Source organism: Carassius auratus, chromosome 3, assembly GCF_003368295.1.
Source record: "Carassius auratus strain Wakin chromosome 3, ASM336829v1, whole genome shotgun sequence".
Lineage (NCBI taxonomy): Eukaryota > Metazoa > Chordata > Actinopteri > Cypriniformes > Cyprinidae > Carassius > Carassius auratus.
The window spans coordinates 10,601,878-10,615,826 of NC_039245.1; the positions used below are offsets into that span (position 1 = coordinate 10,601,878).

The 13,949-nt window shown below is 39.8% G+C and overlaps 1 protein-coding gene across 13 annotated transcripts in view; it reads right to left on the reverse strand.

Annotated features, from left to right (window-relative positions):
- Positions 1–13,370, reverse strand: part of LOC113047153 (histone acetyltransferase p300-like) — a 44,020-nt gene extending 30,650 nt beyond the window's left edge. For 5 of the 13 annotated variants that reach the window (XM_026208520.1, XM_026208538.1, XM_026208471.1 and 2 more), the window contains exons 1-10: positions 11,444–13,369; positions 8,780–9,363; positions 6,007–6,168; positions 3,651–3,894; positions 3,437–3,550; positions 2,980–3,207; positions 2,545–2,650; positions 2,322–2,453; positions 598–715; positions 155–323 (exon numbers count right to left, since the gene is read on the reverse strand). In XM_026208520.1, coding sequence (XP_026064305.1) covers positions 155–323; positions 598–715; positions 2,322–2,453; positions 2,545–2,650; positions 2,980–3,207; positions 3,437–3,550; positions 3,651–3,894; positions 6,007–6,168; positions 8,780–9,363; positions 11,444–11,537 — 1,951 coding nt within the window. In that variant the 5' untranslated portion in view covers positions 11,538–13,369. Of the gene's footprint in view, positions 1–154; positions 324–597; positions 716–2,321; positions 2,454–2,544; positions 2,654–2,979; positions 3,208–3,436; positions 3,551–3,650; positions 3,895–6,006; positions 6,169–8,779; positions 9,364–11,443 lie in introns of all 13 variants that reach the window. The other 8 variants (XM_026208463.1, XM_026208477.1, XM_026208440.1 and 5 more) reach the window with 5 other exon arrangements.
- Between the last annotated feature and the right edge of the window lie 579 nt (positions 13,371–13,949).

Genomic DNA, 13,949 nt, shown 5'->3' on the forward strand with positions numbered 1-13,949 from the left:
CTAAATCTATCCAAATCTTTTCTGATGAATAAAAACTCATGATACTCATCTACATCTTAGATGGGACGAGAATGAGTAAATCTTCAGCAAATTTTCATTTTTGGGTGAACTATTCCTTTAAGGTCAGTGTATGCATGTGTGTATGTGTACATACTGGGCAGCTGTGCCTGATTCATGCCAGCTGGTGCTTGAGGTAGAGCACTGTTGGGCATGCCAGGCTGAGCTGGCATCATACCCTGCTTCTGTAGTCTGGTTCTCCTCTTCTCCTCCAGCTCCTTCTGAATCTTATAAATCTTCTCCGCCAACAAGTGGTAATACTCCGCCTGGAAAAGATAGACAGGACTATCATTCTTACAACTCATTTTAAACAATTCAAATGTTTTGTTACAAAGTGATTTCATGCAGATTTTAGAGGAGCCAAATTTATTGACGTATCACGCCTAGTTAGAATGAGGTTTTCCAGCGCTCTGTCCAGCACTAGAACGTGACAGCTGCATCATGGGTGAAATGTGAGGAATCAAGCGATTCTGTGGATTCACTTAGATATTTACCAAATATAAAATCACAGACATGAGACTGTGAAAGTGTTTTTCTTACCCTGCTGTTTGCAGATTCGTACATGTCACCTTCCACTTTGCGCGCGTAAGCTACAAGGTTTTCCATTCGCCGATCCTTCAGTGCTGCAGGGTCCGGAGTGGGGAAGATAGCCTGCACACTACTCACACACACACACACACACACGTAACAGAGTGAGTTCACGAAATTAAATGGGACCCTACGTGTGACTTTCAAATTTTGTGTGATAAACTATATAAGTACAATTTTGTGGAGAGTGAGTTACAGAGTAAATTCAATTAAATCAGCAATATTTCAGCATCATTGAGATTCTATTATAGTTTTTATTAATATTTTGAATGAGCTTTTATTTTACATTTGAATTTCCTATTAAAGTTTCAGTAATTTTTTGTTTTTATTTTTTGTCCATAGTTTAAAATGTTTTGTTTTTTCAGTTTTAGATTTTAAGGTCCCGTTCTTCGTGATCCCATGATTTAAACTTTAGTTAGTGTGTAATGTTGTTGTTAGAGTATAAATGATATCTGTAAAATTCTAAAGCTCAAAGTTCAATGCCAAGCGAGATATTTTATTTAACAGAATTCGCCTACAAAAAAAAACGACCCATTTGGACTACAGCCCTCTAGTTCCTGCAGTAATGACATCACTAAAACAGTTTTTTGACTAACCTCCCCCACATGAATACACAAAAAAGGGGGCGTGGTCTTGTTGCGCTCCGATGGAGGAGGAGGAAGAGCTGCGTTTGTGTTTGTCGCCATGTCGCTGAAACGCTGTTATTTTTATCTCGGAGTCCAATCACCTTTGTTTGGGCTTCCCACATTTTGCTGAGGACAACTTTCTCAATCTAAATCAGTTTAATGTTGGATTCACACAAAGATTATTCTTGAAAGATGGAGCAGTTCCCTCTTTGTCTGGAGAAGGCATTGTTTATGGACCACAACCAGTAAGTGTATTTTATTATTTAAGTTGGTGCGTTTAACAGTTTCTGTAACTTATTACATAAAGGGCAACGCTGTTTAGCTTTGTTAACTAAATGTTTACACCCGTTTTTGTGACCATGAAAACAGCGGTATACAGATAGGTGAATTGTGTGAAAAATATTGTGTTTTTTTACTCACGAAACATGAACACATGTTATATTGCACACTGTAAACACAATCAAAGCTTCAAAAAAAGCACAAAAACGGGACCTTTAAAGTACATCAAATGAGAAATGAGAAATGTTACCCTGATAGCTAGCTGAAATTTCTTTTAGAATTTGCTATAATTTATCTGATTCCAGTTAACATTTATTCCACGTAAAAAATGTTTTCAGTTTTAGTCATATAGAAACAGCTCTTATAAAAATATTTGAGTAACGTATAAATAGATGTATCTGTAGCAATATACACTATCGTTCAAAAATATAGTAAGAAATTATTACTCTTATTCAGCAAGGACACATTAAATGGATAAAAAGTAAGAGTAAAGACTTATAATGTTACAAAAGATTTCTATGCTGTTTTGCTGGACTTTCTATTCATTGAACGGTAATGTGTGTGTGTGTGTGTATAAAATGACCTAAAGTCATTCATTTTCAATGAGAGCTGCTTTCTTGTGACACGAGCAACAGTGACAGTTTTAGCAGGTCTTTATTAATTTTAATTAATCTATCATAGAGGTAAAATTCTCAGACATATTTCTACTCTACATCCGTTTCTTATAACCGACTAATAAACTGACAGGCTGTGCATTAGCATATCACTCACAGTTTGTGTACGAGGTGATTGCGGAGGTCCTGTGTGATGTCTTCATGCCAGTTCTTCCTCATTCCTGCAGAGGGAGGTGTGGCCGTCACTGCAGAACCCATGTTACCAACACCAGAGCCGTCATTCATCAGACTGCAAGAGAGAGACAAATCATCAAATATCAACATAAAGCTTTCACTGACCAATCAGACCTGGCCTACTGAGCCGCAGTGATGTACAGTACCTCTGAGGCGTCACGTTCCTGTGCATCATGCCGTCAGGCAGCATTCCTGGATGCTGGTTCGTTATCGGAGCGCCGACTCCACCGTTCACTCCCATTGAGTTCCCACCTGCTGGGGCACACAGTTAAAGACTTTGAATGGCAAGACATTTTAAGCATGTGCACTAGCTGACAAAACAAAACAAGATGTATGATTAATAACAATATAAAAATGAAACTGTGGCTTGACTTTGTGCATTTATCAAATTATCAAACTATACAGCAGTAACACCTGTACACAAAGCAACTCTGCACTCATCCAGACTACTTCATCAAGCATTACAGGAAAGATGACATGGTTCTTGTCTTTCTGTCCACAAATGTATGACCTCTCTACACAAATACTTTAAAAACACCATTAAATAACATATAGATACAGATGCCGGCTGAAGCTCCCACCTATAATGTTGAGCGACCTCATGCCGGGTTGAGCTGTTACAGAGGTCTGCTGATTTTGACTGGATGCCTGGTTGCCCTGGTAGGTGAGTCCAAGGGCAGCGTACGCCCTTTCAATGGAGCTTGGGTCAATCTGACTGGGTGGGTTTAAGTTTGGGGCTGAAGGCTGACCACCGGGTAACGACCCACCTAACGGACCACTCATGCCCATCCCAGCACCTCCCAGCAGAGCTAGAGAGAAAGATAACGAAATATTAGAATATTTTGATATTGTAGTATTTTAGCATTAAAAAAGTTGTAATGTAATAAGTAAAGTCAATGGAATCCAGTGTTGTTTCATTTCATGGGTGAAAACAGCTAATACATTCTTCTAAATATCTTCTCGTGTTGGACAGCAAACTGAAGTCTTGCAGATTTCGAACGACATGTGGATGAGTAGCATTTGTGCGTATTAACTCACACTGCTGGTTTCTTTTGTCTCCGGCGTTTTTAAGCGGCAGACAGACGGGACAGTCATGCCGCGTGCAGTTCTTCCAGTGAGAGATGATCTGCCTGGAGGATGCGCAGTGAGCCACTGCAGAGGAACCAAAAGCATTTAAGATGCTATTTCATCTGGTTTATGTATCACAGAAAATATGATAAATTAAAAAACATAAATAGGTGACAAGGCTCACCCTGGCAGGATTTGCCGGCCTGACAGTGTGTCATGTGATTAAGGACGTTCTTCATGGTTCTGCAGTGGGGCAAGCTGCACTGGCGGACCTCTCCGTTGGCCTGCTCTCTGCGATGGCACTTATGAGCATGAAGTAACAGCACCAGCTGCTGCTGAATGAGTTTATGCTTCTCGGGGTCTGCTGCAGGGGGCGCCGCCGCTGCCCCGCCTGGGCCTGATACACCACCCACCACACCAGAGCTCTGCTAGAGACAGAAAGAGGGTTTTCATGGGTCAGGATTAGTGGTCGACCGATATATATCGACCGATATTTGGCATTTTTCAAATATCGGCATCGGCCGATAAGTTCTTTTACTTGGCCGATGCATTCAAGGCAGGACTTTATATTTTGACGACGCTGAGAGCAGCAGCGCCTGAGTGCACAGTACTCACATACTCCATCTTGTTAACTGTCGTTGTTAACAGTTCTGTCTAATACGAATAGAATAGAACTTGTGAAGTGTGCATTTTTATCCAACATGATCGTGTGCTCTCTGTGTGACTGTCGGTCGATGTGAACTGAATGCTTTAAACTTGAGATTTCAAATTATGCTGTGCTTTCTGTATTTGCCCACTGTCATATTCTTGTAATTTTCCCTGTTGCTATATGTAAAATGAGTGTAACCCTTGCTTTAATTTAAAAATATGATACCCAATAGTGTTGGGCGATACGGTCATTTTTCTAATTGTCATATCGTCAGCCTGTGAGATCGACTATACACGATATAATCGTGCATTGGTGGAGCAAGAGAGAGACTCTTTGTTCTTGGCATAGCATAACTATTTGGTGTTTTAAACCGCACAGGTGCGCAAGAGAGAGCCTATGGAATCGCCAATAATCAAAAAAATACACTTTAAACCATACTGATAAACTAACGTTAAATATAAAAAAAACTGTATTTAAAACAGCTAGTTCATATATAGCTGGATGCAACTGTCATATAGCACATCTTGTGACAAATCTGCCGCATCTGTGCACAGATGTTGTTAGTCTAAATGTTTTGCAAAATCAGTCAACGGTGAAAATCAATAATAGATTTCTTTTAAAGTCCAACAATTGAACACTAATATTGGACATAATCGAACACTTTAAATATAAAGTATTTAAAACGGGTAAGTTCATATATTTGGAGTAAAGTTGAATTGAACTGATGCATCAGTCATACAGCGCTCTGGACCGCGCGCCTCGTGACGAGACCAACGCACCGCCACAGAAACAAGAATAAGATACTTTCTAACATAACTGTTGCATTAAACTCAGTTAGTGAGGGCTCGTTATAATATTGCAGGTATATAGGCCGTTCAGATTACTTGTTAAAGTGCAATGAAATACCTTATATCTGCAGACACTGGCTACAAGCTCTAATCCTCATTTGCGCGCGCATGTGTGTGTGAAATGTGGTGCTAAAGTGAAATAGCTGTGCAATTGATAGCCGAATTATAATAGGCCGCTCAACAATAAAAACAATAATTATTATTATTATTATTATTATAATTTAATACATGAATAGGGCTAATGAGCCTAATATCATCTTGACTATCGACAGAGACATCGATCATCTATATCTCTGACTATCGTCGATACACGTGCACACAAACTTCCCAGAATACTTCCCAGAGTGCCCTGTTTGTTACAGTGTTTACTTCCTTTTTAATTCTATTTTTATTAAATATTTATTTCTTTGTGAAAAATACTTTGTCATCTAAAGTACGTTTATTTTACACATTAATGTTTTAAGCCATTGTCAAAATAATTCCAAATGTATTCAGGATTTCATGTTCCTGCTGCTGCAGAGTGTTAAGGATAAGATAAAAATCTGATCAGAAGAGCTGGGTCTTACAAATTATTCTAAAAATATTTAACTTTTCCATTTATTTGAGTATTTTAGATATAAGGTCACACTAATTGTGTATTTGTTTGTACACATTAACTGGAGAGAGAAGGAAAAAAAGCATTCTGATTTCGTCTTTCAGTCCAGTGTGTCCAGAATTTCCAGAGGCTTACAAGCTTTCATTGCAACGCATCACTATTGAAAGCACTTTCAAGATTAAAACTAAATGAATGTGTAGAATTTCATTAATAATGGGCTTTCAAAGTGTGCAGAAATCTGGGGGAAACAAATTTTGTGACTACCCATAAATAATCAATCACCAGGTTCTGTCTGAGGGATGAACCACTGGCTGAACTCAGAGGGGAAATGATGACAGAAGGCTCTTGGTGGCCGGTTAGAGAAGGAATTAATCCCCTTCAGTTAAAGAGGGTCAGGGAATGTGTGTGCATGTGGTTCACTATGACAATTCCCGTTTAGTTCTCTCACCATGCTGACCATGTTCTGCCCATGCTGGGGTTTCTTGTCCATGTTGAACTGGTTAATGCTGTTGGGTTGACCCGCTTTGTTTTGGAGCTGAGGCCCAAGGGACTGTCCTCCGCACTGACCATACGAACCCCCGTAGGCTCCTGGAGCACCCATCATTCCCATCTGAGAGAGAAAAAACAAAGAACTCCTAATCAAAAATTTAAATGAGGTAGTATATAAGTTTCAATAATGACAGAATCGGATCCATCATCCTGAGCAGAATCATAAACCATCAAAGATGAGCTTAAAAAATTGAGAGAATGAGAGTATGTTAAGAGCAAAACAAGAAAATGGACATCAACAGACGAGCATCAATCATTCAGCCTGTTTGACTCTCACATTCCCATCGTTTTCTCACCGCATACGTAATAATATCAGAGACTGTGGTATCAATTCTGCAAAATAAACCTCAAAACAGCTGCTGAAAATCTAGAAGAATCCAGCAAAACAAAAAAGAAAATGTCATTCCCTCTTTTTTCTGCCCATTTCCTGCGGTCCAGGTTGTGCAATCGCCTGTGAATCAACAAAATGGTGCACACAGTTCCTCGTATGAGGGAGTAGAGAAGGTTTTCAAACTCGATCACATCACTGATGGTCTCATTCAAACCAAAGAAACATTATTCTTTCACTTCAATAGTCCATTTCACTACCTGATTTCTACAACAGTCTTACTAGACAAAAATTGAACAAAGGGTTGTGTTTTTAAAAGAGGGGGATAGAGTGCTGTCATAAGAACATAAGCCATCAGATTCCTTTAATCAGATAATGAAAAACTAATTTTTTATTAAGTTTTTAAACCAAGCAACCAACGATGAGTCGTTTTATAAAGTTTGAAAATAAGACAACTTGGCCTTTAAAGGTTATAAATCCTGAGAACTTTTTGTTTGACCTTTAATTTCTAATATAAGCTTCTCTCTAAAGCAACTTAACCATAAAGTTTGGGGCCAGGACTGATAGGTGTGTGACAGCATCAGAACATTCATTGTGCTTTTTGTTCTCGCCATAAAATAGTTTGACAACTGTTGAAACAGGAAGTTGGGATAGAAGGGCTTGCACTTTTTGTAAAAAAAAAAAAAAATATTCATTCATTTAAAAAATTCTAACAAGCCAATGGTCTTTCATTTATTATTTTCATTGGGTCTATATATATATATATATATATATATATATATATATATATATATACATATATATATATATATATATATATATATATATATATATATATATATATATATTTATTTATTTTTTACTTGAATATTATTTTAAACAAACATTAGTGTTGCTTTTCATAAAAAAAAAAAAACAACAAAAAAAACATTATATATATATATATATATATATATATATATATATTAATAATTAGATCATAAAATTTAGACCTAATTATAATACCTATAATAAATTATACATAGACACTACTGTTCAAAAGTTGGCAGTAAAAGGGGAATTTAGGATTTTTATACATTTGTTTTTATTATGATCACCAAAGTCACATTTATTTTATCAAATACACCCTGAAAACTGTAATATTGTGAAATATTACAATATTTAATAAGTGTTTTTAATTTTAATATATTTTAAAATGTAAAATAATCCTTTGACAGCAAAGCACAATTTTAAGCATCATGATCATTCAGAAATCATTCTGATATGCTGCTAACAAAACATCATATTACAAATGTTGAAAACAGTTGTGCTGCATAATATTTCTGAGGAAACGTGATATTTATTTTTTTGAATATATATAGAAATATTTATTTTAAATCTAAAGGTTCTGCCTGTATTCTGAGAAGTTTTGAGATATTGAGCTGCGACATTTTTGACAATTCTTATAACATCATATTACATTCAGTTTAATCCTTGATGGAAAAAACATTTTCTTAAAAAAAAAAAAAATTCTTACTGACCTCAAATTAAGGGGCAGTTCACATGACAATTTTTTCAGCCAAAAACAGTAAAAATTGTATGTGTTTTGCCTGTTTGTTTACACAACAACTGCGTTTTGAGGACTGAAAATGCATATTTTTTTAAACGAGTTTCAAAGTGCAAGTTTTTGAAAATGCCACCGCTGTCGTTTCCATGTAAACACCCGAAACAGGATTTTTCTTAAAACCGTGACATCATGCGTGTGTGTAGTACGTGTTAGGTTTATAGACATGCGCAGCAGTACATGTCGATTTTAAAGACAAGTGCGAACAAACATACACAACAATGGCGGAGCACATGGTACTCTTGTTTGATGCTCAGGAGTTTGCTAACGCTTCTTCAGCAAAGGGAGGATTTACTTTAATATTACAACCAACAGTGCAAACGCATCATATACAACATATAATGATCACTAACCTACAGGTACTGTTTACTAACAAGGTGACAGCACCAACTACTGGCCTGACATACGTTATACAGCGTTTTTGGACATTTCGGGGATATGCATGAACGCAAATCATTTTGAAAATGTTGTCGTGTATAAGTGAAACTTTTTAAAAAAGCAAGGGAAAAGCTTCTCTGGTTTTGACTTTTCCAGTCGTTGTCAAGTAAATGCAGCCTTAATAGCTTTTTCACACAAATCACATTAATTCATAGATGCATAATGAGATCTGAAACATAAATTCAAGTTAACCTTTAAGCTTGAAGCAAAACCATTTTACATGCATTTCATTGGTTTAGGGGCATGAATGCATTTTAAACGGTACACATATTATACTGACACGCTGAGTTGTTCACACATTACCTTGTTCACTGCTCCTGGTTGTTGCGGTCTCATTGCTGCCTGTGCCGTCTGCTGCCCTGTGTTCTGTTGCTGCAGAGCATCGGAAAGCACGCTCCCGTTACCAACCATGCCCGCATTCATGTTCACATTGGCGTAAGCCATTCTAGTTGCACCATTCATCATCTGCCCTCCCATCATGCTCTGCGGATGTCCATTCCCTTTCTGGGCACCCATCATGCCCCGGTTCAGTCCTGCCACCATGCCAGGCTGTGGCATCATGCCAGGCTGCTGCTGTTGAGGGCCACCCAGTCCCTGAGTAACCGGGGATCCACTCAGTCCTCCCATCATCCCCAAGGAGGACACATTACCGGGGTTGCCGACAGCCGTGGAGGTGGATGGAGGGCCGCCAGGGCGGAGGAGCTCAGACAGGTGCTTGTGTTTGGCTGCTGTGTCCTGGCCCGAGCTGCCCAGAGGGCCTGACATGCCTCCTCCACCCAGACTGGTGTGTAATTGGCTGGGGTCCATCCCATTAGGAAGGCCCAGGTCGGAGGAGTTAATGAGCTCATCTGGGAGGTCATGCTCCAGGTCAAACAGAGAGCCAAAATCTGAAAGAAAAGGGAAAAGAGACTTTAATCAGATTGTTGCTCACAGAAAAATCACTCATAATGAAATACATCAGAGAATAATTATAGTATGCCCAAAAGTTACACCTGTCCAGCAAAGCCACAGCAAAAGAAACCATATTTTACCCAAGTTGCCAGTTTTTAAATGGTTGAATTGGTTGGTTGGTGTTTTAACGCAATGCCAGCTTCCTTGGTGGATAACAAGTTAAAATAGCCATTTAATAAAAACTATAGTTTTTAGAAAGCATTTAATCTGATGAGACAAAGTAATACTAAAAGACAACAACAAGTGCACAACACATCTGTGATTTCAATACATCGGGATGTGAGATGGTCTCCTCAATGCATGGGATGATCCATCACTCTGCAGCAAGAAATCTAGACAAATTGACCGAAGCGTGGCAGAACGGATCTCGTGCAACCGTTTACTGCAGCTCCCGTGATGAGAGAAAGACTGAGATTATATCGGCTCACAGGACAGCAGTATGCAGTAAAGCCGGTGTTCATGTCCTAATGGTTCATCCTAATAAAAAACACATGGCATAACAATGGACAAGCGGTGGGACAAAATGGGAGGGGGGTCTCCTTCATAATAATAGGTCCTGAAAACAGCAACACACCAACGACTAATAAACGCTAAACACTCTAAATATGAAGCAAGCAAGCTTTTCAGTGCAGTCTTCACATTAGAGATAGATCAATATATGAGCCAAACAATTAATCAGACAATATTTGGATTTGAATTTGAGATTATGGTGATAGACCAACAAGTTGATTTAGGCTACATAAGTGCTTTGCACATTTTTTTTTTTATGTTTTGATGACCGCATATAACCCTCTTTGTTGTTTTTATTTAAATTAATTTTTAAATATAATTTTGAAATGCATGCCAATTTTGAAGAGACACAAATAAAAAGTGAAAGCATTTAGCCAATTTTGTGCTTTTTTGACTTTTTCTTTATTTCTAAAAATTAATAAAATTTATTACGACTTAAATATTCTGAATATTATTTATGGGTATCTTTAAGTAACTGCAGATAATAAAATGTGATTTAATACAAAGTATTAGTTGTACAAAAGTTGTTCATTTCTTACTGCCTAGATGACAACATAAACGGTGGCACAACTTGCCCCAATTTCCCTACCTTGTTTTTAGTTATAAAATTTTTCCTGCTCTTTTACTTAAGTATTGTATGAAACGAAGTGCGGTTTCAAATTCATCCTATTTTGCTTTTATGAAATTATCTTAAATTACACCATCTGTTATGTTGACATCCGTTTCAGCCATTTAAACACCAGTTCTGGAGGACCACTAGAGTTCAGACCTGGCTTTCACTTTACTAGACACGCTTCACTTCTTCATCCTCGCTACTTGTAAAAAAAAACCTGCTCAGAAAGGTTTGCTGGTCTTAACCGGTCAAGCTGGTTTTAGAAGGGTCTTGGACACTTTTCATCTGCTCAAACAGGAAGACCTGCAAACCACACGAAGCTCGTTAAAATATAGAGCGAACCAGACGAATGAAGAAGCATATACTACTTCGCGTTGATCAGAAACTTGCTTGTCAACTATTAAGTACGCATTACATGTAAACCAACTCGAAAAGAAACACCTCTGCCCAACTCCCGACCGAGTGTCAGTAAAACGACGTGATATATAACATGTTCCTGTCGAGTATTCCCTTTCCTGACAAGCTCGAAATGCATCACCTAATAAACATTTGACACCGAACCAAGCTCTCGACATCTCATAACGACGAACAAAGCGAAAAGTTTCTGTACCTCACACCCGGAAAAACACCGCATACTATTTTACACACTCAGATGACCAGGCACAAACAGTTTTGTAACACACATCATCAACTTCAAATGAAAACATTAGCCTGCTAGCTATCCTGCTAAGTTATTTAAATACCGAGGGGCTATGCAAGCAAACAAAAGAAAGCTCTTAAAAACACAGGTCGAGTGTATTTTTTAAAACAAATATATGCGTGCACGCGAGCAGCGGCAGTGTGCAGGCGCGAGACTCGCCGCGCACCGCAGCGCGTGAAACATTATTATTTACCGTTTCCATCGCTCGCGGAGACCGACAGAGCCGGGGAAGACAATTTAGGCCTCTTAGCTGAAGGCGGACCGGATTCCAGCACATTATCGGCCATAGCTTTCCTCAGGTTTAGTGTTAAAGCATACAACCCCCGAAGGATAGCCCTTCCTGTGCAGTCGCGAGCCGATGTGCAAATGAAATCTCTCCTCGTTCACGAGCTCCGGACGGATTCCCGTTTCCCTTTCATGGGACGATACATGCATGCAATGCTTCAATGTTCAGTCCACCTTTAATGCTCTCTTTTAAGATTTTCAAGTCTTTAGTTCCTCAAAGTATATTTCCGAATGGAGGAGGTGAAGGGAGGGACAGGCGGTCATGCAAGCTCGCCGCAAACTCACGTAGCCTCCTCGGCGGCTGAGCAATTTTCCCGAGATTTATCCTCGCTGCTTGCATCCGTCTTTTCCGCCATTGTCGGCGGCGAGCTGAAGTGTTGGTTTTTTTTAAGGCGTTGTGTACGAGAAACCGAACTCGCTCCGGTGCAATGTTTATGAGCAAACACTAAGATTCAGAATTATGTCTCTTTGCATTTTAGCATGTGCAATTCTCAGCCAGCATCACTTTATTTAGAAGATTAAAAGTCCATCATGCTCCTTAAAATCGACACAAGATGTTTGCATCTCCTTCATCAATGTATTTATTTCCTCCAAAGTCATTAAGGTGGAAGGAGAGAACAAATAAATACTTTGAAATGGGAGTAGAATTAAACAACCATATGCATGTAAAAGTTTCCTTTCATCATAGAATAAATAACACGATAAATGTGTATCCAAGAACTGTAATGACTTCAGTTTGTATGCACGAGCTACCACTTTAGATGATTCCCAACAACTTGCATATTTCAGCGTTCGTCTCTTAGTATTTTGCAACAATACTTCAAAGTGACAAGTTAAATGGTTTATCGTGCACTCGCATCTGACTATGGCTCGTGCGCCCTCGGTGTGAATGTGTCCACTGCACGAGTTAAAAGTGTTTGCAGAAAATCTCTGACCATTGCTTTCACGAGACCACGCTGCACTGCGCACAGCTCGTGCATGCAAAATGCACAGCAATTATTTCAGAAGTGTCTGTCTAGTGTACAGCACATCTACGCAATCGGTAGTTCGTCTGATGTTGTCTCGCTGTCGTGCAGTCCGCCGTGCACGGGCTAAAGAATGGGAATCAAGCGAAGTTGGTCAATGCATATGCGTCTCCATGCACTGACACATCAAGCAAATAAGAATAATTAGTCACTGCACGAAGAGCCTAGCGGAGCATTAAGAAGGAGCGAGAGGAAGAGCAGCGGGTCGAAAACAGACTGAACCGAACCGAGCTGGGCTTCAGTAATATCTCGGCGCTGAAGCATCTGCCGATCCGGGAGATATTGCCAGCTGCACCCCCCAAAATCTGGGGGTCCTCAAAACCCCTTCATAGGCTTTGTGATGCCGTGAACCCCCCTGCGCGTGCATCCCTTTTAAATTTCTCCCGTCCCCTGCTCAGTTCCAGCAATTTTTCGCACTTTCACTGTCGTCCGCCAGCAACCGGCGATGCAATTTCACAGATATTCCCACTTCGTGACGCGGTTATTTTCCTTTTCCCCTGACGAGCTTCCCTTCGTTTAAATGTATTGCTCTCTTCCGCCTCGTTTTTTTTTAAAGAACAGTAAAAGAAAGGAAAACCCGGTCTGCTCTTTGATTTCCACACGGGAGAATCTATAATCTCCTTCCGCTGCTTCGCTAGTCGCCCGGGTTGTGTTTTATCCGGTTGAGTTGCGCGAGGACGGAGCCGGCGGCGCGCGGAGTCGCTGTGGTCGGCGCTCGACTGGCTTTTTTTCGGTCGCTCCTGCCTCCTTCTCTCTCTCAGCACAAACAAAATGGCGGCTTGTTGTTTCTGCTCCTCTGGCTGGGGGAGGGAAGGCTGGAGGTGCGCTTACATTAGTAAAGGGGGGCGGAGGGGGAGATGGCGATCGGGATTTCCCGGACAGTGCAGTTTCCGTACTCTGTCGGAGTTGCTACTGTTCTGGGCGGGGAGCGAGACACGGTCCAGCATCACCAGACGATGGAGTCACTAGTAGTGGTGAAATGATGCCCACCTGGTGACTGGGCTTCTCTGGAGGTTCAGTCAGTCTTCTCGGAGAAACCCAGGGTCAGGTGCTCTACTGAAGTGCAACACTGATAGAATCAAGAACTAGCTGTTTTTTTTTTTTTGGACATCCAACTGCCAAACTAGAGAGTATTTTTTTTGACCTCATAGACATGTTCATAGTCAGCTTAGCTCAGAAGCATTGCTTTACTAGGATTTTTTTTGGCCATAACTGCATTAGGCATCATCTCGGATGAGAGATTGGGTCTCAAAACCTTGCCTAGAACCAGCCTAAACTGGATGAAATCTTACTATGTAGCAGCAGTTTTGGCATCATAAACAATTTCACAGTGAATTCAGCTAAAGAAACTCCTAAACCTGGTGAGCTACCTACCTAGGTGGCATTTCT